This window comes from Lepidochelys kempii, chromosome 1 (assembly GCF_965140285.1).
Source record: "Lepidochelys kempii isolate rLepKem1 chromosome 1, rLepKem1.hap1, whole genome shotgun sequence".
In the NCBI taxonomy this organism is placed as follows: domain Eukaryota; kingdom Metazoa; phylum Chordata; order Testudines; family Cheloniidae; genus Lepidochelys; species Lepidochelys kempii.
In genome coordinates, this window is record NC_136380.1 from 324,674,772 (window position 1) to 324,699,964 (window position 25,193).

Genomic DNA, 25,193 nt, shown 5'->3' on the forward strand with positions numbered 1-25,193 from the left:
AATAGAACTGTAAATGATAACTTAATGGGTTATTTTTGCATCTTGATAGTGGATTTTGTATTTAAATGTCCATGTATTACCAACCCACTGCTCATTATTTTCCCCTCTTTTTTTTCCTCTCCAGGTATAACTACACTACAGAAGAAGTGGAGAATACATGCCTTTGCAGTAGAGAAAATCTGGTGGCTTCTGAACCATTCCCCTTTTCTGCTCAGGAGGAAAAGTATGAGAGTACTCGTACCGGTATATCACCTCCTGCGCCTGCGAGATCTGCAGCGTCCTTGTTCTAAAATTACAAACTTGAGATACTTAATTTCCTCTGTATATAAGACTGTTTTAAATCAGTAGAGAACTGAGTCTAACAAGCATTATTAAGACACATGCCAACAACTCGGCTCAGATTTGGTTTCTTTGTAAAATGAATAATATGGTTTCAATTAAACTTTGTGTTGTTGGTGTCTGCCAATCACATCTGAAAAATACAGCTTTGGATTAAATGTGGATAATTCTGAGTTTACTGGGAGACAGTATGATACCTGCATTGTTAAAAACAGCTAGCAGATAATTTTGCATTAGTACTGAACTATTATTTGTATTAAATCCCAAGATTAATTTCAACTGACTGGGAGTGAAAGATAAGATACCAGATCCTCATATGGTGTAAATCCTTCACTGTCCACTGAAGTCAATTTACATCACCTGAGAAACACTGAGAACACATTTAGAGTGCTCAACGCACAGTGGTTTTCACAAAGCCAGAAAAGCAATCATTGTCCTAATTCACTGCTTGCAACAGGTGAGTGCTTATTGCAATTTTATACTGGCATTTATATACTGGGGACACACACGCCATTGTGCCTGTAGACTGAGCACATTACACACCAGAGACTCCCTGCATCCCTCCACACATACCCCACAAGCTCCCTGTGCGTCACCCTCCCATCTCCCTTTATTTCAGGAACCTGTTGCAGACCCTCTCTATCCCATCTCTCATGTCAACAATTTCCATCCCACCATCAACCTCAGCCTGGACCAGTCCACACAAGAGATCCACTTCCTGGACACTACAGTGCTTATAAGCGATGGTCACATAAACACCACCCTATACTGGAAACCTACTGACCGCTATTCCTACCTACATGCCTCCAGCTTTCACCCAGACCACACCACACAATCCATTGTCTACAGCCAAGCTCTACGATACAACCGCATTTGCTCCAACCCCTCAGACAGAGACAAACACCTATAAAAGATCTCTATCAAGCATTCTTACAACTACAATACCCACCTGCCGAAGTGAAGAAACAGACTGACACAGCCAGAAGAGTACCCAGAAGTCACCTACTACAGGACAGGCTCAACAAAGAAAACAACAGAACGCCACTAGCCGTCACCTTCAGCCCCCAACTAAAACCCCTCCAACGCATTATCAAGGATCTACAACCTATCCTGAAGGACGACCCATCACTCTCAAAGATCTTGGGAGACAGGCCAGTCCTTGTCTACAGACAGCCCCCCAACCTGAAGCAAATACTCACCAGCAACCACACACCACACAACAGAACCACTAACCCAGGAACCTATCCTTGCAACAAAGCCTGTTACCAACTGTGCCCACATATCTATACAGGGGACACCATTACAGGGCCTAATAACATCAGCCACACTATCAGAAGCTCATTCACCTGCACATCTACCAATGTGATATATGCCATCATGTGCCAGCAATGCCCCTCTGCCATGTACATTGGTCAAACTGGACAGTCTCTATGTAAAAGAATAAATGGACACAAATCAGACATCAAGAATTATAACATTCAAAAACCAGTCGGAGAACACTTCAATCTCTCTGGTCACTCGATTTCTGACCTAAAAGTGACTATTCTTCAAGAAAAAATCTTCAAAAACAGACTCCAACAAGAGACTGCTGAATTGGAATTAATTTGCAAATTGGATACAATTAACTTAGTTTTACTTTGTATAATGACTCAACCATTCCCAGTCTCTATTCAAGCCTATTTCCCCTTGTTTATTCCTCCCCCCTCCATTCCTCAGACGGTCTTGTTAACTCCTAGAAATGGCCCACGTTGATTATCACTTCAAAAGGTTTTCTCTCTCCCACCCCACTCTCCTGCTCGTAATAGCTCATCTTAAGTGATCACTCTCCTTACAATGTGTATGATAAACACTCATTTTTTCATGTTCTGTGTGTATATAAATCTCCTCACTGTATTTTCCACTTTATGCATCCGATGAAGTGAGCTGTAGCTCACGAAAGCTTATGCTCAAATAAATTGGTTAGCCTCTAAGGTGCCACAAGTACTCCTTTTCTTTTTGGATTCAGTGTTAGCAGTTATCGCATTAGACAGACACAAACAAACTGAATTGCCATCAAGTCAAGTGTAGGGCCCCATTTTGCTCAGCCAACAAATTAAAACCAGTTAGACTTGTGTAGTCCTTGCAATTTATCTACAGAAGGAGTTTGACAGTGCTGACAGCCAGTCAAATAGCTCCATTTCTGACCAGAGTTTATTTCATAGTCTAGAAATAAATAAATACTGTTTACACATTGTCACACCTGCAAATCTTTTATTTCCTGGACTGACACCCTAAAAATGTTGTTACAATACAAGTGATGACTTCAAAAACACAGTTTTCTTGCTAGGTTACTCTAGCCAGAAATACCCAAGGAGAGGGACTTAAAATCCTGGTACAGAAATATCATCAGCTTCTGTTTTTGGAAAGTGTGATAAAAGGGCACATTTCCACAGAGCACTGTTTGTGTATAATACTGATAATACCGTGGAACTGGGAATGGTCATTGTACATTTCCTTTGCATTTGCAGCTTTGAAAAAAAAAAATCTGTGAAAATTAAGTTGACAGTAACTGCCAGTCCCATCTAGCACCAGGCAAATGGCAGCTCCGCAACAGAGTCTGCCCAGGTGTCCGAGAACAAGGGAACACAAATACTTGGCCACACACATTTTCAGCAAAATCTAACAATTCCACAGCATTTGTAGTGCTTCCATTCTCCTAGTGCTTTACAAACATCTAATCAATGCTCACAACAGCCCTGTGAGGTAGGTCAGTATCATTGTCCCCATTGTACAGATGGGGAAACTGAGGCAGAGAGGGGGAGTTACTTGTCCCAAATCATTGAGCGCATCATCAGAGCGATGCTCATACTGTGGTTTAGACTAGGCTACTTTCCTTCTCTCCTCACAATCCTTCTCTTCCTGCTGTGGGAGGTCAACGAGAAGGCTGTAATGAAGCATGTGGCTTGCAATTTTCTGATAAACACATAAAATAGTCAAATATTAGGTTGTCGGTGTCCTGGGAAATGCAGCAATATGCTGCACAGTGTCATCGTACAAAACATCACTCAACTGGTTACTGAGAATGCGTGAGTACAAGGTGGGGATAATGGAATGGGGAAAAAAAATCCCTCTTATTCACAAAAAGGGTCCATCAATAAAAATGTGAAAACAAAGTTTGGGCCTTAACCCATTTGCACTGTTTCAGACTCTCAAACAAAGATCCCAAAAAGGCTGCTGAAGGGAAAAAAAACAAACAAAAAAACCCCACAAAAAACCACCCCTCCCCACCAATTTAATTCCAGTATATAAACCCCACCTGCCGGAAGCTCTGTGGGGAATTTCAGCCCTACCTCTTCCCAGCAACAGAGATCACAGAAAGAAAAGGAGTACTTGTGGCACCTTAGCGACTAACCAATTTATTTGAGCATAAGCTTTTGTGAGCTACATGCATCCGATGCAGTGAGCTGTCGATCACGAAAGCTCGTGCTCAGATAAATTGGTTAGTCTCTAAGGTGCCACAAGTCCTCCTTTTCTTTTTGCGGATACAGACTAACACGGCTGCTACTCTGAAAAGAGATCACAGTCATTCCAATGAGCAAACAGAGAATAAGACTTCTGGAGTTTCTTCCTCTATCTCAAACTGCCTCATACATTATATAACATACAAAAAATAACAGAGTAGTGATGTGGCTGCACTATAAAATAACCCCGCCTGGCAGGCTTTCAACCCTGGACAGGCAAGGCATAAGGCAGGTACAATTACATTTTCATTTACCCTGAGACTTACATTCGGGCACCTGGAAAGACGTTCCATTCCCCCAGCCTTGCAGAGCACTGGCCAGCACTCTCAGCACAGAGGTGCATTGGTTGTGTGTTGGAGCTGCTGTGCAAGTAGGTTTGACAAATGTGTTACATAATTACCCTTTACGTCAACCTACTGTGACCCTCCACACCAGTGGTTCTCAACCAGAGGTACACATGCCCCTGGGGCTACGCAGAGGTCTTCCAGGGAGTACATCAACTCATCTAGAGATATTTGCCTAGTTGTACAACAGGCTACGTAAAAAGCATTAGTGAAGTCAGTACAAACTAAAATTTCACACGGACAATGACTTGTTTATACTGCTCCAGATATCATACACTAAAATGTAAGTATGATATTTATATTCCAATTGATTTATTTTATAATTATATGGTAAAAATGAGAAATAAACAATTTTTCTGGAACAGTGTGTGGTGACACTTCTGTATTTTTATGTCTGATTTTGTAAGCAAGTAGTTTTTAAGTGAGGTGAAACTTGGAGTACACACGACAGACTTCTGAAAGGGGTACAGTAGAATGGAAAGGTTGAGAACCACTGGTCTACCCTACTCACAATCCTTAACATGCTCCTCAGGTGTTGAGTCTGGAATGAAATGGTGCCAGTGAAAAAGACAAGGTGTACACAGAGCCAAAGCTGTGGGTTAGCTCCCTCCTTGGTTAAGAAAACAATTCTTCCGTTGCCAGCCATTGCTGTCCACAGAGCAGATTCTTGTATTCAAACAGCAAAGACCACTCACTGTAGTCATCTCAAAGAATTTAAGATTAGACACACCACCTGACAGGAATGAGAAAAGACCTCACTGAAAGAGAATAATCTGCCGCCTTGGCCAACAGGAGCTGGGAATTCTATGCACACAGAGCACTGATCCACAGGGTTGAAAAGAGAAGGAGCAACTAACCAGTCCTGCTGAACAAAATGGCATCATTGACTAACTCAGGAGCCCCACTGACCCCTGCTGAAGCTAAAGGCCAAGTGCCATAATGCTAGACTTCTTGTGGGGCAAGTGGAGTTCCTTCAAAATGCACAAAGTGTTTTTAAGGGTGGGTGGGGGGTGTAGAATACAGATGTGCAAGGATGTTTTGTCAAAATACCAAACTACTCCCAGGGCCCCAATACAGGAGCCAGCACTAAATGAATTTTGATGGAAAGGTCATTACATAAAAAATTAACATATGGAATAAACTACCAAGGCAAGACTAGGTGCACATAGTACAGTTGTTCTCAAATATTTTCACACTGTGGAGTACTTTAAGGCAGAGACAAACCTTTCCCTGGACACTTTCCCTCCCAATCAAATGATTTTGATCTCACATCTTTTAAGACAGGGGTTCTCAAACTGAGGGTCGGGACCCCTCAGGGGGTTGCAAGGTTATTACATGGGGGGTTGCAAGCTGTCAGCCTCCACCCCAAACCCCGCTTTGCCTCCAACATTTACAATGGTGTTAAATATATTAAAAAGTGTTTTTAATTTATTTGGGGGGGGGGGGTGCCACACTCAGAGGCTTGCTATGTGAAAGGGGTCACCAGTACAAAAATTTGAGAACCACTGTTCTAAGAAACAACTACAGTGCTTGGTTGCATTAAAAAATTATTAAGAAGGAACTTAAATGCCATGGTTGTGACAGCTCAATTTTACATCCCCTTGCTTTGTACTTGCACTGACTCTTTCCTCTTAAAAAAAAACAAAACACAGAAACGTAAAGCCTTATATGTTGTAAGTCCCAAAGCTTTCCTCTTTGCTTTCAGCCCCGCTTCAGGACACTTGAGAGTTTGGTCCTGTCCTCCAGTGCAACTATTACCCCTCCAGAGCTGGTGTAGTATACAGAGAGGATCACAGCTGAGTTTATACCACAGAAACAGCTGTAACAGATAGAAAGACAATTAACAGCCAGGTAGAGATGTGTTGGTGGTTTTGAGTCAGATGGTCAAGGTAGTGCCTGAAAATCCAAAGAGAATCCTGCACTGGGATACAGCAAAGAGAGAACATTACCTTTTGAGACTGAAGTGCCTCACAGTTGTGACTGAGCACATCTGCAGAAGCAGTTCCACCTGGATAGGCTTCACACACCATTACACATATATACACATACATACTCGGAGAGCGAGCGCGAACATCACAAAGGGCTACCCAAGTACCCTCATCTAAACTCACAAATTAGGCAGTTTCGCTTGGATGATTTTCACACCAGTGCCCTCTACACAAGATGATGATTTTCTTAAATCTACTGCAGTAAATGCCCCTCTAATGTTTCCTCTAGAAAAGAGTCTTAAGCAGAATTTCTCTCTCTCTTATCCATGCACCCAACTTATTCCCTTCACTTTGCCTCCTCTGAGTCCAACCCTGTATTTGAAGCCACAGAGGCAAAGGAAGAAAGCAAAGTAGTAGCAGTAGTGAGACTCAGTATCGATTTAGCTGCAACAAGGGCAACCAGTCACCAGGCTGAACAATAAGGAAGTGAAAAAAGCCACAGCCAGGAGGGGCTCAGAAAGGGTAGCTGGTACATGGTATTGCTTATGTGGTATGGCACTAGAAGCCAAGAGGTGGGACAGATTAAGCTTTTCAAGGCAAGGAGGCTGCAAGTGCAAATAAGTTATAAAGTAATCTTAATGAAAGTCAAAAAAGAAGCACAACACATCTAAAAGCAAAGCTCGAGCATCCCAACAACCTTAAAAGGAAACAAGCACTAAAATATTGGGAGGATGCTCGGGGCCTGAATGTCGAGACTCACGCCTGTCTTTGATCGTGGGTATGGTCATCCTAATTCTGACATTTCTCCCACAGACACATCATCTGTATTTTCTTTAAGAAATATGGTAGATGTCATACCTGGTCAGATCATTTTTCCATCTAGACTCTCATCCTGCCTTTGGCAGCTACCTATGGCAGATGAGGAAGGGGATCTAATAACTTAACAGTCAGAAACATACGTTATATTATATCACAGTTTGTTCGAGGGCATGGAGGGGAAAGAAATAGAAATTTGTTCCTTACCCAGCTCATGATTAGTTTCCCCCACCCAAAAATTATTGCAGCTAACATAACTGCAGATTGTATTCATGTGTCCCTCTTTTTTATTCTTCCTAGTGCCTTGAAAAGAGTTCAACTTAAGTATACCTTACATAACGATCTTCCATTAATCCAGTTAAAATGTCTTGCCTTTAAGTGCCCTTTAGTTCTTGTATTATGATACACGATATGAACAGTCTCCCAACGGTCTTCATTGTACTTATATACAGCTATAAATATAATAGTATACAAGTAAATATAGATCTACATTATTGCATCTTACTCTTTGCCTTCCCACATTTAATAGCCCTAACCAGCATTTTCAGGAAGTTTTGGTTTGGGGTGCCTTTCTTTCTGGAAACTCAACCTCGTGTCCAGTTTCTGTTGGAGCTGTGGCTGTTCAGCACTGAGGCTCCAGTGACACTAGAGAGCTTACAGTGGTGCAGCTGCAAGCTACAATGTAGGTGCTCTAAGGTGACAGGAGAGTGCTCTCCCATTGGCTTAACGACTCTAGCTCCCGCGAGCAGCAGTAGCAGCAAGGTCGAGGGGAGAAACTCCCACGGACAGAGCACAGTCCACACCAGCACTTACATTGCTCAGAGGGGTGGTTTATTCACTCCCCTAAGCAACATAAATTATACCGACATAAGCTGTAGAGCAGACATAGCCTAACTAGTTAAGTCAGGGGATTTGCAGGTGCTTAGCACTGCTGAAAAGTCAAACCCAAGTTGTCCCTTTGAGCTTTCAATTTGGCTACTTTGGAAAATGTGGCTGCTAATTTTTCTCCACCCTCATCATTCTTCTGATGCAAGCTTTGCCCACTTAATGTCGTTTTTACTGCCCTTTATTTCTTCTATGGTCTGCAAGAGTTAACATACTTTTGAACAACACACACACAATTTCTAGAATGCTGTTATAACAGTTTCTCAACTATTCTGTCTTCTGACCTCTTAGAACACAATGCAGTTTCTAGGTGGTGGGCACCTGAAAACCAGCCATTCTGAGGGCTTTCAGATATTTGGAGTATATGTCCAGTGTTTGTCGGAGGTTTCTAGCACTTGGGAGGTGGGTTTAATTTGGACACGATGATACTTGAATGTTTTACATGGCATTACAACTAACTGGAGAATTGGTCTGAAATGAATAAAATGAATTTAAATAAAGACAAGTGCAAAGTTCTACACTTAGGAAGGAAAAATCAAATGCACAAATGCAAAGTGAGAAATAACTCAGCAGGCAGTTGAATAGGATCTGGGGGTTATAGTGGGTGTCAAACTGAGTATGAGTCAACAATGTGATGCAACTGCAGAAAAGGCTTATGTTCTGGGGTGTATTAACAGGCGTATAATATGTAAGATACAAGAGGTAATTGTCCTGCTGTACTTGGCACTGGTGAGGCGTCAACTGCAGTACCGTTTCCAGTATTTGGGCACTACACTATGAACAATGTGGACAATCTGGAGAGCATTCAGCAGAGACAAACAAAAACGTTGGTCATCAGAACCAGTGCAAGCAGAAGCAGGAGGGAGAATAATCTGCTAGAGTGGCAGCAGCTGAAGACGCTGGCTTGAAGGAAGTTGGAGCTGAAGAACTTACAAAGAAGTAACAAATTCATAATGAAGGACTCTCTGAATGGTTTAAATATTCCCTCCTATGGATGTTTCCTTACACTTGTTTATAGTGACTGTCACCAACCATCACACTGCCCAAATACGCATTTTATATGTTTCTTTGGTCACAATCTTCCCTAAACTTGGCTAATTCAAGAGAAGTTACATTTAAGATGCAACTTCACTAGTTTCCTGTCTCACCTACCTTCCAGAATAATACTGAACAATGCTAGCATTCATATTGTTCACTGGGAAGTTCACTATTGTTCACTATTGTTCACTATTCCTTGTAATAAGATGGCTTATGCTTGCAACCCTTGTGTGCCTTCTCGCATCCACACAGAATAGCTGTCCAAGGTGTGGTTGCAATGCTAGTTAGCTGTAACACTGGGAACAAAGCCTTCAGCTCAGATCCAGATGAGCTGGCGCAGACTATAATGGCTTCACCCCAGTATGGACATGTAGCAACAAGCATGGCAGCTACAATGGTACAACTGCCTCTAACTCCATCTCACAATGCAGTGCCTCATATCTGGAAGTTACCCCAAAAGCCCCTGCTCTTAGCAAAGGTGCTGGGCACTATATGATGGAATGCACTAGTACCACAGTTGCAATACAAGACCCATGTGAATGCACTAGACTGGTTCCATCAAGAACGGCAAAACTGTGTGGATACACTACAAGGTTGCAAGGACACGTGAAGCACCATGCCCCTTAATGCAGTCACTATGTATGGTTTCCGTGCTGAAGGTAGCCAAGACCTTTGTTTCCCATCTCAGTCAGTTTAAATCTATGAAAAAACTTTACCTCTGTCCTCAGATGACCTAGTTTCCTTAAACTTGGGACTTTTTCAATCATCCAAACAAATTATGGACAGGTTCTTCCCTTCCCACTTTTTATTTAATGCTCTTCTGCATAATTCTCACAATTTAGAGAGGCATTACCTCTACAAAAATCAGGGTGATGCAAATCAGCCTATACACTGTGTACTCTCTGGTGGAATAGTTGGGTTTCTTAATGACATGTTTTGGTCAGTAGTTCAGCTACAGTACTTAGTTCTTTAGTTTCTTAACGCCACCAACTCCACTAATGTATTCCAGCATAAAGCTCAGGATGCTCCATTTACTTAAAAAACAACAACCACCATCCCTCCTCCCCCCCCCCCGAAACTTTCATGACGTGTAAATTTAAACTCTTCCTCATCACTTATACTGCAGAGAAATTTATTCAAATTCTCTGCCATCACCTGTTCCTTGGTGATTGTCTTTACTATACCCGGGGTGGTCCAGCAGACTCACTGGCTGACAGTTTACTTGCTTCTGCAGTATTTAGTAATAAATTGCTTTGCTGTTCTTAGCCATTTGTCCTTCAATCTCTTCTCCCTCCTCTTACTCTCCTGTTTTTTATTTGCCAAAGCTTATGTTCCAGCAGCAGGTAGAGGACATGTCTATTCTTGAAAAGCAGTGTTGTGGCCCACCTAATCACAAGACATTCATTTCTTTTCTAAGCCATAGCAGAGAGGTGGTTTCCTACTTTCTGGAGACTGTGTTTAGCCCTGGGATAGGAAAACAGATATGAGTCCGGTCAAACACCTTTTCAACAGTGACTTCCTATTCCTGATTCCTTGGCTCAAACTCGGAGAGAATCGGATTGTTGGCAAAAAGCGGCTGTAAGAAGAGACACAGAGAAATGCCATATTCCCTGCTCTGCAGCACTTTTTCCTCTTGTAGATAGGTAATAGTGCTACTGGAGAATGGCAGTGACTGCTGAAAGTGCTGTGGCTCGGTCTTAGTCCCTGAGCCAGCTTCTATTTCAGGGTTTTCAATAGTTCCCCCCACCTCCATAAGCATAGTATCCAAGCCTCCTCTACCTACTCATTTAAAAAATAAAAATAAAAAAAACTCATGTCTCATTTCTGAAAACCTAGCAGCAAATCCTGGCTTCTTAAACTACAATTATCACAGCCACCCTTGCTTGCTGCACTGCAAGCTCAACACTGCATGGGGATCTCTCTGCATTCTGCATGTGTGTTAGCTTTCGTAGGTGTTTGCCTGACTTCGCAGGCCTGGAATCCAGATCACTACACTGACACTTCAGCGCTGATGGCAGTTTTTGCAAAGACACTCAGTTTCATTGCAAATATTGTCTCTCTTCAGTAATGCTTCTGCTAGCTCAAGAAGAGGTTGGCTTCACAGGGCTTCCTGGCCTCCTTCGATTCCATGTGCACTTAAAAGAGACAAATTACACAGACTGTTTTTTGAAAAGGCTTGATTTTTGCTTCCCATCAGCACTGTGTCAACATATTGCACAATGTTTTCTTTATTATAAAAATTGTCTTCTGTATCAGGCAGAAAGAAAGAAAAAAAAGTTTCCCAAGGAGATGCTAATGCATACTGTTGTCTGTAATTAGAGGTAAGTGGTTGTTTATATGGCCATCCGGAAGTAGGACCTAACAAAACGAAAACATTATTAATATCTTGTTCAAGAACTTCATCTGTTGCATTTTGCTTTTTTTAAATACGCATGTCCTCCATTCTCTGCTTTTCTGGATCCTTAAATCCATAGACGTGTGTGGTTTTTTCCCCACTTATGTAGTAGATTTTCCAGGGAACATCACTGTCCTCTTATTACAAATCTGGCTAAGGACCCATGCTGTTCAAACAATTTTTAAAAACTTCTGAACATGCTCCTAATGAAATCAAGCGAAGTTTTACCATGGATTTCAATTGGAACAGGATTAGGTCATACAATTGTATTCTTTCATTACAGCTAGCTATCTTTTAAAATCTTTTACTTTGCTAGTATATAGTTGTTCTATTTCCTTAATTCCTATTATAAGAAAAGAAAATATTCTTACAGGTGTAGGTTTGTGTAAGCCCAGTTTGAAACGACAGCAGATAATTTCCACTAGGAATCTTCCAATGCCATGTAAAATGCCTGTAATATCAAACAGGGTTTGATTTTTTAAAAGGAATAAAATGAGGACTGTGTAAAAAGAGGCTTCTGCAATAACAGCACCACATCAAGTTTAAACTTAAACTCCGTTTTAGTACAATTGACCACAATGCATGCACTGAAAAAAAAAAAACATTTTAAAATATTTTTCATTTTCTTAACAAAGATTTCTATTTTGAAATGGAAACCACTCATTTTTTTCCATGCAAATGTGACCCCTCCATAAAACAAATTTTGTGTCAGAAAAGCATCAGGGAATTAAGTTAATCAACAAGGAGATTCGCATTACTATTTATTCATTGGCTTGGGGGAAACAAAAACCAAAAGCTGTGATTCAGACTGACCAGTTTATTACACCACCCACTTGAAAAAAACTTGACAGGAAAACTCAGCTTCCCACAAGAAGCTGAAAGCTGTTTTTACAATGGACAGAAGCCTATATGAATTTCACAAAGGTCATGTCCGTGTCATTGGTCATGTGCTACACACGTGCTGCCCCTCAAATGAATTGGAGATATGCTCTGAATAACCAAAAATCCCAAATCTGACTCCAAACCAGCCACCACTAGTGCAAGGGGCACAACTCTGATCCTTTGAGTCAGAGCTGTGATCTCTGAAGGGCTTACAGAGCTAATGAAGTTATTCAATGAAATAACATGGGTTCTTTTGGTACCTGTAAACCTTGTACCATTAGCAGTGGTAATAAGAGTTAAAAGGAATTTTTTGCCACAGGAAGCAATCCAGAACCAAACAGCAATGCCAGTCTAGTGAGGCTTTCTGTAGCATTGTTCTAGGCACATTTTATGCTAAGCTTTTCCCTCTATTTCTTTAGAAGTGCCAATAAACTATTCTTTCACATGAGGTAAATGGAATTGGTTTCAGAGACCGTTTGTTGGGCCAGATGCTTGTTGATAAATCCAGAAACGTCACTCGAGCAAGGCAGGGAAAAAGTAACTGCCTGCCTGGGAACAAGGTCACAGAGGAGGGAAAAAAGTGGTTTCAGGTAACAGGAAGGATGTGCCAATGGCCATTGTGCAGATGGGGAAAACCAAACAACTGCTAGGTATCAAGCATGGTTACAAGCTCAAAGACTAAAGGGGATCAGAGACCACCGAAGCCATTATTAATTACCTATGTAATTTGGCTGATGATTATGGTTTTTTTTAATTTCTTTAATTTCAAAATTAGAGGAACCTATACTTCAGTGAACGATTCATTTTCTCATTGGAACACGGAGTACATTGTACGACCCTTCCTCTAGACAAATGAAGTGCTCTGAAGTGTTTTGATAATGGATAAAATTAGAAGAATACAATGGCTTTTGCCCGGGTTATGCTAATTCATCATTAAATGCTGTCAGCGTAGACAAATCTGTTTTGTGAGGCAAAAAGCATCCACTCAACAAGACAGCTAATGTTCACAGGTTAAAATCGTCTCTGTTTCAGCAGTTTTAGTACAGAATAGGAAGATACTTTCGTCAAGTTAAAAGCAAAGGTATTAATAATTCTTAGGCACAGAGGAACCTGATTCTTTTTATGATTCATTTTGGCTCTGGGTAATCAGTGAATTGAGATGCCTCTTCAGGTAAAGCTAGCTGTTTCTCTCAGGGGCCAAATCCTATGGTCCATTCAAGACTTACCAAGGAAAAAACCTCATGATGACTTTAATGGGAGTTTTACCTCAGTAAGTTTTGGACAAGGTTAGCAGAATTAGGCCCCAACTACAGTATAGAGTCAGACAGAATATTAGAGGTCACACCAGTTTGTAGTGTATATCCACGAACTTCCAGTAATGAACAAACTATGGTTTTAATTAGAAAAGAAAAGAAATGGCAAGTCCACCATAGTGTACTGGGGATGTTCTATACACAGTATTAGAAATTCATAGCATTTCATGCACAAACCAATAACCCACTCACTAGTTGTGAATAGATACCTAATAGCTTATTGCATGAACTCACAAAACGAGTAGCGTAACGAGGGTGGACGCTGGATTTATGGCCTTTAGTTGCATAATTCTATCTACCTGGTAGGTCACAAGAAGGAATGCATTGATGGTTACCTGTAGTTGAGAAAATTCCACCAATAATACCACAGAGTCTTACTAAGAACTGCCAAAAGGGCATGTGTTCTTCTGTTACTGTCACCATAAGTGAACTGATGTCATATTTCATGAATATCCCTGATACCCCATGGCTGCCAGCTGCATGGTTAATCACTCTTTCCTGAGGGCAAAGAGAGAAACATACAAAAGTTAGTAGTCTCACATCAGTCACATGCACAGCAATATCTAATGGACAGGGCTGACGAAGAGCAACTTGTTAGGACAGTCAGTAATCAACATGAGACAACAGAGCAACAAGGTGACACATAGTAACTAGATTTTGATCAAAGTAGGGATGAGATACTATTTTATACTGTAGACCTTCATGCTAGCAAGTCACTATTCACTTTCCTGTTTACTTGCCCTTTGCATTGCATACCCTTGTTCAATACCAGTGACTAGTACTTGCCCTCCTTTAATTCTACAACTGAGCAATTTACACACTCCTCTCAGGATACGGGTTTACTTAATTCATTTCTTTAAGGACCAAGCTTAAAACCAGATCATCCCTGTCCTTTATGCAGGTATATGGGGTACAGATTGGGAGTATAAGGGCAGCAGACACCTGTAAGGGCCAGGGACTGCCTCCTCTCTGCGCCCCTGTAATTGCCTCAAAAAGGAAGGGAAAGATATAATGGTCATGGCCTTGTACACCAGGAAGAAGTGCAGCCTTCCACACATGTCCCAGGATGCTGCAGCCTTGCACTGCCCCTAATACAGGGTTGGGTCATAAAGAAACATTCTAGCCTATAAGTGTTTTCTTCCCTTAAGTATGAAGCATCCAGGTGCACTTTAAACTTCACTACATGTAGGCGTTGTACCAACTTTACAGAGTGGTGAACTGAGGTGGCTGAGAAAGGTTATAGTCCAGATCTTAAGAACCAGCCTCTAGGTGCCTCATCTGAGACATGTGGGCCTCATTTTCAGAGTTTCTGAGTAGCCACAACCTCAAGTGAAGTCATGAGGAGCTGTAGGTTTATTTATTAGATCCCTACATATGAATTTGGGTGCTGACCCTTCAAAATCTAGTGCCAAATTTTCAGAGTTGCTGAGCATCCACGGATTGTATTGTCTTCACTCGGAGCATGGGTGCTCAATACTTCTGAAAATCAGGCTCATATGTTTGAAAATTTTAACCCAATGGGTCTAAAGACAGGAATCCAAAATTAGAGACCATTTTAGAAAATCCACACTAAGTAATTGGACTCAAAAATCAAACATCCAGGTAGGTCAGAACTCATGGAAAAGGACTCAAAACTCCTGATTCCCAGCCCCTTGCTCTAACCACCAGACAAATCGGTGTCCTTAATCACTTTTATAACTTCCTCCAATTTGTGAAAAACTCTTTTATACCGAGGGGTCCAGAACAGAGCACACTACTCCTGACAATCTCATCAAGGCCATTTACATGATACCTCTCACATGTAGCCCAAAGACATTTGCTTTTCTGTTGCCATACTGTGCTGCAAGGTCACATCTCCTTTGCTGCCCACTGTCTCCCAGAGGTTTCTTTTGGTATCATCACTTTCCAAGTCTGAAAATCTCTGTTTCAGTTTCTTTCTCCCAGATGTATTAGCCTGTACTTCCCAAGTTGATTCTCATCTCTCTAAGCTTCTTGTATATGATTTCTTACTGTCATAATACTCCCCAAATTCAGAATTTTCTTCAAAATTAACACACTTCTTACTATCCTCACTTTCCTGCCTCTCCTTGATCATTAAGATGGTCAAGTACAAAGCAGTTTAAAACCTAGAAATTCAAGTTCTTTTGAATGGTTTTCAAGAGAAAAGAAGTCACATCTATCTGAAGTCATCCTGAAAAATTTGCAGCTATTTGCATGCTAGTGACAGCTGTTGATAAAATAACCTGGGAGCTGCTGAGTAAATGCACAGGGTAGCAAAGAACTAATTCACTGAAGATATATTCAGCAATGAATAGACTAAAGAAGTAAGCTACATAAGAAAAGCGCAAAACTAAACAGAAAGGCAATGTATCATGGAGCAGTTTCATCCTATCTGAGAATTCAATACACTCTTTCCTTTTACTAAAGAGCATCCAGTATACTGGAAACTCAAAATCAGAGACAACTGATTGAAAACTTCAGACATCTCATCTTTCTCCAGTAAATTCAGCTGACATGTATAACCAGGTTATATTTATGATATACAGCTGCTTTTAGTTACCAAAGTAAGAGGATGTGAGCGTCATATATCAAATTTATCAGCTACATACAAAGCGCTTTTATTAATTGCAATAATTACAAACCCATATCACAGAAGAAACCCATACGTACTTTCAGAATTTTAAGACCAACAGGCTGTATTAAGCAATAAGGACAGATACCAACAGACTTTATTACACATTTAAAAAAAAAAAAAAAGCTGGATGGAGGCCGTTAAGGTCAGTATGTAGAGCCAAAGATGCACTAACAAGAGTTGATTCTTTTCTGATTGCTATAGACAGCCTGAGCGTTATTCTAAAGCTACATTAAAGAGAAAAACCATCTTTTTTGGGGGCATTTTGGTCTAATATTTCTACTTTCTATTTCTATTCCTATCAACACCAGATCCTGAGCTAGTATAAACTGACATAGCTATATTGATTTCAACAAAGCTACAACACTTTACAGCAGCTGAGGATCTGCCCTACTATATGTAGAAAAGTGGAGCTATGTGGTATAGGTATTGGTTATCGCTCAGGCCTTCTCTACAGTAATACATTTTAACATATTCAAACAATTTTTCAAACAGCAGCATTAATTAACATTACTTTAACCATGGCTTTGTAGTCACCATAGACAAGGACAAGCTGTGTTCCCCACTGTATCTCCTACGGACGTTATTAGGCCCTACAGGGGTCAGGTTTTAACCATGAGGAGTTGGCACAATGTGGATCCTGGGTTTTTCAATCTCTGGACACATTCTGTAGTCTGCTACAACACCACCACTTACACACTAGACAATTTTTCTCTGGAAAACTGTTCTCTCTCTAATAGCCTTCCTCAGACCATTTATTAGTTTAAAAGAAGAACTATACTATTAACAGGCAGGCTTGCCTGGCGAGGCACATCACTGTAATCCCACCCACAACCTCAGTTATTCATAAAAACTTCCTCCTAGGAGCTTATGATTCTGTAGCATCTTTCAGACCAACTGAATCCCCAAAAGATTTACAGAGTTAAATAAATCACTACTACTAATAAAATAAATAATTTTTCCAAGCAGAAAGAGAGAAAGGAGGTACAGGGAGAAAAGCTGTGATGTAAAGTGAGATGGAGAGTCAATGAGGTGGAGAGATTTAGAAAAACTGTTCCAGATGGCAGTGCCTTGGAAGGAGCAGTGACACTGTCCTGCAGAGGAATGGCAAAATGCTAGATGAGGAGGAGGAGTGAGGAGACTGAAATGTATCTTGCAAGATCCAGATCACTGATTAATTTTTGTTCCTGTTTTGAGTTCAATTCTTTACAGAATAACCTCCCCACCTTTTCTTCAATATCCTGAATGTCCCACTGCTGAATTTAAAAAAAAAAATCACTCCTTTTTCTCCCACTTTGATAATACAGCAAAAACAATTGTCTATGAAGCATAGCATAGTGCTCCCAATGCAAAATAAAGACTGTGAGGAAACACTAGATTGTAGAATAATCAATTTCATACAAGTTACATTTAAGTGAATGATCATTACTATACAATTTTTTTTAAGCCCAGTATCCCCTGCCTGCCTTTCATAGTTGAGCTTTTCAAAGAGCTGTTCCTTCAGCTTGTAAATATCAAGATCAACCTGAGCTCAACCACTGACTAGGGAAATGATAATGAGACAGGTGTAACAAGAATATATTAGAATGCTTTTTTCTTATTTACATCAGTCTTTGAACATTCACATGACAAAATTTGGCAAGGAGTAGACTGCAGTAACTAATAGCTGGGTTTCCCTTTTTACAGATTTGGAATTTATAATGAACACCAAATCTAAAGATAACAGAAGTTTGACAATCAAGAGATTGGGTGATTAACAGTAGGTGCCTCACCAAATGCAAATCAAAATAGCTGGGAGGCAAAGAAAAGTAGTGTTCTGTACCCTCGGGTTACTCAATCCAACAGGAGTTGAATAAAAGGAATAGAGATGGATTAAGTATTTATCATGCAAGCCTATTAGGATAATTTATGGGAACCTGTTTTCATTATTAGCCACAAGTGAAGTAAGAAAGGCTAGTTGCTAATCATTAAATCTAACATTGGGACCCAGGATTTTTGGATGCAAGACGCTAATGCAAATAACTGAACACGTGTTGCCACATACATATATTTTACATTCAGTATATCATCACTGACAAATATCCCAACATATCCTGGAGTATTTTAGTAAACTGACCTGCCTGAAGAGTTTTTAAAAGCAAAAACCAATCTACCTTTGACAAGTACAAACACACTAAAACAAAACCTTTTCTTTGGGTTGGTTTCTAACTGGGACTTACCCTTTCTGTCACGGAAAACTGGTGAGTTTCTGCTGAAATTTTATACGTATGGAGTTTTGTTGGCACGACTGTGATAAAATATTGGAACATCTGGTTGTCTAAAACAAAACAAATCTTACTATTGAATTAACACTAATTATAGGGTAAAAATCATTTGAGAGAGATAGTCAGCTGTTAAACAAGTATTTTTCTGAAAAGACCATTAAGAATATTATCTATTAAGCTCTGTCTACCCTGGGGGCAATTTCAAAAAGTCCCACTGTTGACAACACTGGTTTGGCTCTATCAGTGTTAATTTTGAGGGTTAGGCCCTCGGACAAATTTTTGCACATGCCAGACTTCACACACTGTGATTAGTCCCACTGAAGTCAATAGGACAGTTCAGTGTGTGAAGTTTAGCATGTGCATAAATCTTTCCAGGGCCCTACTGTAGACAAGCCACAGGCTGCCACTGCTGTTTTAACCACCATCTCATGTAACCCTGCACACAGAAGTAGGGGTTATGGCAGTGGTTTTAAAACAGTGGCTGAAGCCAACAGTCTGTCTATGTAAATTCTTCCAGTGTTCTTAACACTAGTGGGACTGAATTGTTTGGATTTTCAGAAAGTTTCCCTAGATGAGACAGTTCATTAGAGAACTCATAGTAGATGTTACGAATTATACCTGAGAGGTTAGACAATGGTGGGCCCCAAACCAAAATGGAGTCACATGTGCTAACTTTTCCTTAACATAGACAATCAGCATTTTGTCATGTATTTATAATATAATCCCTCTTCATTCAACATCCTAGCAGAACAAACCACCAAACAACTGAAATGATCATTTCAAGTGAAATGGTATTTCAAATCAGCAAAGTAACACCATTTGCTCTGCTGTCTGATCAAGGTCTGTGGGTCTAAGGTTTTGCAGTTTTTTAGCATATTAAAATATTCATGTCACAGAAATAATTAATTCCATTTCTTTTCAATAGTCTGGTAAGTAATCTTACCAGTGACATTACAATACAAAACACATCCAAAGAGTTCAATATATTTTGTCAATGAACGTGCTAAACCGTGATTAAACCTCACAGCCCCTCTGTGAGGTAGATATTAGCCTCAATTTATAAATGAGGAAATGTAAATGACTTGCCAAAGATCACACAGTGAGTCGGTAACAGAGATGGGAACAGAACCTAAGAATCCTGAATCTCAGTCCTACAGTCTAACCACTAGACAGTCTCCTTCATGATGACACTTGGCTCTGCAAGTCCAAGTTGTAACATACAGCTGTAAATCTTTTTGGAATTTGTCCACACAGGTGAGTGCTCAGCCATAATTTAAATACAGTACATTTGTATGTGCAACTACAAATCAACATCAGAAGCAACAAAGAAGTAGCAAAGTACCGTTAAAAAAAGATTACACCATGAATGATGCAGGATAAAGAAAGAGTAACTAAATGATGCATTCCTTATTTACCATAATGTACCATTTGTTAGTAGCAGAATTCAAGAAAAATGTTAGTTTTTAAGCTAAGAATTAACAGAGCAGCATCTCAGATACTAAATTATTTTTCCATCATGAAACACTTACGATCTGATGCAATTTTTTCTGTCCCGTCCAAAGGATTAATAATTCCTGGAATGAGCTCTCCAAAAGACAAGTGATCTATTCTATGAGAGAAGTTGTATGCTAAAAGACAACACAAAAGAACCACCAAATGTAAGGGGTTTATTTTGGTGAAATATGAAAATTTTGTACATTTCTCTCTCACACCCCCCCCACCCACAGCACAATAGGAAAAGCATCAATTGGAATATTTAATGCTATTAGGATGGATATAAAATGTTTTCAGGATTTGCACTTTTGTAAATGTTTTCACAAATCCAAATGTGTATTTATTATAAGCAAAGCTTGCTTTACTGGCATCAATATTTAAAAATATGTATGTTCAATTTTAACTCGGCACTTCCCCTCCATTTTTATAGGCAATACAATGTAGATCTAAATGTACAGGCATTTGCAACAGCCCAAGAGTTAAAGGGCCAAGAAGCAGCCAAAGACACCTGGAATTACTTTACAGTTCACATTTCAGGCTGACCAAAAGTGTTGGAAAGATTAAATTGTTTTATTAATTAAATGCACAAACCTATATAATGCAAGAATAATTTTATTAATTTAGTTCCTAATCTTGAAAAGATTTATGCACATGATTAATTGCATTGGGAATACACACATGTAAAATTAAATTCACATGGAAGCCATTGCAGGATTGGAGGCTTAAACAGTAAAGAGTCAGGAAGCAAAGCTAAATTTTCACAGTAACATTTACTCTCTCTCTCACACACACACACACTGCAGTAAAATACATTCAGCAGCCTGACTAGTAATCCTAAACACTGAAATAATGCTTTATGAGGTCAGAAATTTTAAACCTTTTATAGTCTAAATATTGCAGGGGAACAAGCTCTCTGAAAAATACAGATTATTATACAATACTTCTGAAATCCAAGCTATACTATTATAACATGCTTTTTATTGTTATTTACATATTATTTTACATATCGTTTTACATTATGACTGTTACACAATCAGCATAAACAGATAGTCTGTGAATGTCAAATGCATGAAAAGATTTGTCACTTTACAATATAATATACTGAAGCCTATTCTCCGATTTCTTTTACAATGCAAATCACTCAGCTAGAAATATCTCAGCAATAGTATGTGTCCAATACTACACTAATGCCCAAATTAGTAGCTAGGAGATGCTATGAACCAACAGTGTTTTTTGAAAGAGGACAGTAAATGCTTACAATCGTGGCTCACAAGGGCTGCCAAGTGTGCATGGCCTCGGGGATGGGGAATTGCCCTAAAGAAAGCAAAAACATGTTTGATAAAGTGGTGATTTAACGAACACTTAGGAGAAGCTCAAATAATAAAAATTGGGGTTTCCATAAAGCAAATCACCAGTTTTCCCTTGATTTCAATAAAATAGCCCTTTATAATGGGCATTGAAATTTTCATCGTTGCTCAGTACAGACAACCAGAGTAACACCTGAAGACACATTAAGCTCATGAAAATCCTCCAATATACACAAAAAGTTCTTTTTAGAAACCCCAATAGGTTTTGTCTAGCCAGAGAGCTGCAAGGGGAAAAGCTGTAAAATCCTGGCATGGCCAAATACAGTACAAGACCAACCATGTAACAGCTCAAGTGTGCCAGGGGTTAATATGGATTTCCCTGCACTTGCCTTGTGAGTAGGCAGATTATCAGTTTCATTTGTGGGACTCTATAGTATGTGCATTGGGAGAGGTTGGAAGAGCACGAGGAAAGAGAGAAGGAAAACAAAGGGAACACCAGAATCACACTGGGAAAGGACCAGCATGGATTGGAAAACTGGCACACTTCCCCAGCCCCTCTTCACACTCAAAAAGAAGTTTTCTTTCTAGGCTTGCTTTTACTACCCTATGATCTAGTGTGAGGTTTACACCTAACAGAATTAAATAAACCCTCCTTCACCATTTAGACATTAAAAGTTGAGTGACTATCCTAAGCAGATGCATTTTGGAGAAATTGAAGATGGGGGGTGAGGGGTGCGGAATAAAAGATTGGGAGATGAGGCACTAGAAGACTACAATAATCAAGGCAAGACACGACCAGAAGGAAGGAAGCAACAGGACTTAGCAAGAGCATAGATATGAAGGGGATGAGAGAGAAAAGACAGGTTGTGCTAGGATGCAGGAAGGACAGAAGAGATGGCAACGGAGATAGAGTAGGAGGGGAGAGATTAGAGCTTCAATTTTGAACAGACTGAGCTTGAGAAGACAGCTGGGCACCTAACAACATATGTCAAAGGCAATTTTGAGACACAAAACTAGAGGTGTAGGTTTCGGATTCAGTCTAGCAGAGATGATAGTTGAAACCACAAAAGGAGATATGGTTATTCAGTGGGTCCATAGAGCGAGAAGAGGGGGTTCAGCAACTCTTAGGGATGTCAGACAGGGATAGAGAAAAAGAATGAGGAGCTGTTTAAGGAGGTATATAGATGCTGAAAGAACAGTCGGCAAGGCAGGAGAAGAATCAGAGCACAGTCACAGGCCAAGAAAGGGTCATTGCAGAAACCACACATGGCATGTGAACATGACACCTCCAGCCATGCTAGTGCACAATGATCTGGCTTGGTTAGAGGCATAAGTTTCCAATACAGATCTCTAGTTTAAAGTGTTTACAAGACAACATGATTACAGAAGCATATCAGGAAACTGTGATTCACATTTAGTCATGACTCCCTAACATGCTTCTATAACTATATTATCTCATTCATACAACTAACAAAAATCTGTGCTGCGAAACATATGCCCTTTATTATGACAGACAGCTTTGCTCTTGAACGGTTACAGTAGGGGCGGGCAAACTTTTTGGCCTGAGGGCCACATCGGGTTTCCAAAATTGTATGGAGGGCTGGTTAGCGGAGAAAAACAAAACAGCCAGGCATGGCCTGGCCCCCGCCTCCTATCCGACCACCCCTTCTCGCCCCAACAGCGCCCCCAGGACTCCTGCCCCATCCAACCCCCCGTCCTCTGATGGCCCGCCCGGGACTCCTACCCCATCCACCACCCCCTACTCCCTGTCCCCTGGACCCCCCACCCCTGACTGCCCCCTGCCGCCCCATCCAACCCCCCACTCATTCCTGACTTGCCCTCCGGGACCCCTGCCCCATCCAACCACCCCTTCTCCCTGTCCCCTGACTGCCCCCTGCTGCCCCCATCTTCTTCCCTGCCCTCTGACCGCCCCAACCCCTAACCACACCCCCGCCCCTGACCACCACCACCCCAACTTCCCTGCCCTCTATCCAACCCCCCCACCCCCTTACTGTGCTGCCTGGAGCACTGGTGGCTGGTGGGGCTACAGCCGTGCCACCCAGAGCACCAGGGCAGGCTGCGGCTCTGCAATTGCACTGCCCAGCCGGCTACAGCGTTGCGCCGGCAGTGCGGCACACTGAGGCTGTAGGGGAGGGGCTGGGGGCTAGCCTCCCGGGCCAGGAGCTCAGGGGCCAGAAAGGAGGGATCCAGCCCGTGGGCTGTAGTTTGCCTACCTCTGGGTTAGAGGTATAGTAAGGTTGGGCCCAATTAGATAACAGGAAAGTACAAGCATTCTAAAAGTATTAGCTGTCACTTTATCACATGTTAACAAAAGGCAATAGTTCATCTAATCAGCTGTAAGGGTTCAATTTATGGATATATGACAACATTGCTGAACACAGGAGAAGCAGCTACTTCAGCAGACATTTCAAAAAGTTCCATAGTTCATGTTGACTACAACCAGACATGAAGAAATATGATGTTTGAAATGAGAGATACCATATGAAAAATATGACCAGAAAGGGAAGCTGTATTACGATAAAAGCAGCTAACTAGGCAAAAGTGAGCCAAAGAAAGTTTTTTGCTTAACTACACACACATCTGTCTTGATCAATTTGTGGTAGATTCAGTAAGTGAAAAGAACATACTTGCCCACAGTTATGTGAAAGTTTCCTGCCACTTTATTGACATAGAGATGACCATGAATTCTGCATGCATCTGGAGGCAGTAACGAATTATCCTCCCTGTTTGAACAAGAAACAGGGAAACAGCTCAAAACACAGTAATTGAGATTATTTTATATGTAGGTAAAAAAAATAGCATCAATGTAAAGTTTAGAAAACCATATTCTTCTGCCATGGAAAATAAACGTTCTGGTACAACCTAGAAATTCAGAAAAGGGAAAACAAACTGTAATTACAAATTATGAGCTTTAAAACATCTGGACTTCTATGTTAAAAAGCACATTTTATAGTAGATTAAGCACACAAAAGTTACACACCCCCATTGAGAGGAAAACAAATTAAGCGTAGCTCATTTTATAAACAATATCCTTGCCAGCCTGATGCCACTCAGAGTTTCAACACATCACTCAAATGTTCAAGACTCCTAGGGGATGAGGCTAACCAGATGGACAAGAACCAGAACAATTACAGAGAAGACTTTCTCAGGCCCTTGGGATATCTGTCACCTCATGAAACACTTTTCAGCAACTCAGATTGAAAATGGTTTGTCCAGGTAATACAGCTGTGCTGATCAGGGTGAACAGCACAAAACATTAAAAAAAAACAAACAGTTGCTGAAAGCTAATTAATGACCATGTACCAAGAAAAGTTTTCAACATCTGTTTAAGAAGTTTTGCCCTGCTCACATTTGCTGGTATAACCATGTCACCTGAAAGTTTCCAGATCTCCTTCTGAAAACAGTTTGTTAAAACAGCCCAAAGTGTAGTTTAAATGGCACCCCAGAAGACAATGAAATGGGAGCAGAAGATAATGAAATGGGAGCATCACTTCTGAGCACTCTTGAGCAGTGGTCTAAGATGAAAGAATACAGTCGCTCCCCAGACATGGGAAAGGTGTAGTAGACCACAGTGTACTAACTATGGGAGGGAGCATTTATTGGCATTGGAAAAGGAGAAACTTTTTTTTTTTTTTTAAATTTACACCAAATAAGGACATGCACAGTAAGTCTTATATATATGTTATTTAAATGATTTTAAAGAAAAAATTCATGTTTGTTACTGATTTAATATTTTTTTATTTATATTAGAAATGCAAGTGCCTGATAAAGCAGGTTAAAAACCTGTTGATGGTTGAAATGAAAGAACTGAAAGAGAGGGCTCTGAAATTGTTTTAGAAAGGTAGCTCATCAAAATAAGTAGATACAATTTGTTTAAAATATTCAAAAATATTTTGTAACTAATTTTAAGCAGCATTAATACATGACAGGTAAGTGATGAGTCTTGAATCTTGTGGGGTGCTGATCATCATAAAAATGCTAAACACACACAAATGGATTCATATAAAAAAGTAACAACCTTTCCGGCAAGTGTTT

General features: G+C 40.5%; 2 protein-coding genes across 7 annotated transcripts in view; one reads left to right on the top strand and one right to left on the bottom strand.

The window, feature by feature from the left end:
* The window catches only part of LRRK2 (leucine rich repeat kinase 2), a 151,397-nt gene extending 149,110 nt beyond the window's left edge, over nucleotides 1-2,287 (top strand). Inside the window, exons 51-52 of one of the 2 annotated variants that reach the window (XR_012156823.2) lie at nucleotides 125-796; nucleotides 959-2,286. The gene's annotated coding sequence lies outside the window, so the exon portion shown is untranslated. Of the gene's footprint in view, nucleotides 1-124 lie in introns of both variants that reach the window. The other variant, XR_012156822.1, reaches the window with a different exon arrangement.
* Nucleotides 2,288-3,776: 1,489 nt separating this feature from the next.
* Nucleotides 3,777-25,193, bottom strand: part of ERGIC2 (ERGIC and golgi 2) — a 45,913-nt gene continuing 24,496 nt past the window's right edge. For 3 of the 5 annotated variants that reach the window (XM_073328436.2, XM_073328435.2, XM_073328434.2), the window contains 7 exons: nucleotides 23,786-23,881; nucleotides 21,089-21,144; nucleotides 19,866-19,964; nucleotides 18,292-18,389; nucleotides 13,776-13,938; nucleotides 11,617-11,696; nucleotides 3,777-6,002 (listed from right to left, as the gene is read on the bottom strand). In XM_073328436.2, coding sequence (XP_073184537.1) covers nucleotides 5,775-6,002; nucleotides 11,617-11,696; nucleotides 13,776-13,938; nucleotides 18,292-18,389; nucleotides 19,866-19,964; nucleotides 21,089-21,144; nucleotides 23,786-23,881 — 820 coding nt within the window. In that variant the 3' untranslated portion in view covers nucleotides 3,777-5,774. Of the gene's footprint in view, nucleotides 6,003-6,023; nucleotides 7,380-10,151; nucleotides 11,209-11,616; nucleotides 11,697-13,775; nucleotides 13,939-18,291; nucleotides 18,390-19,865; nucleotides 19,965-21,088; nucleotides 21,145-23,785; nucleotides 23,882-25,193 lie in introns of those variants that run through there. The other 2 variants (XM_073328437.2, XM_073328438.2) reach the window with 2 other exon arrangements.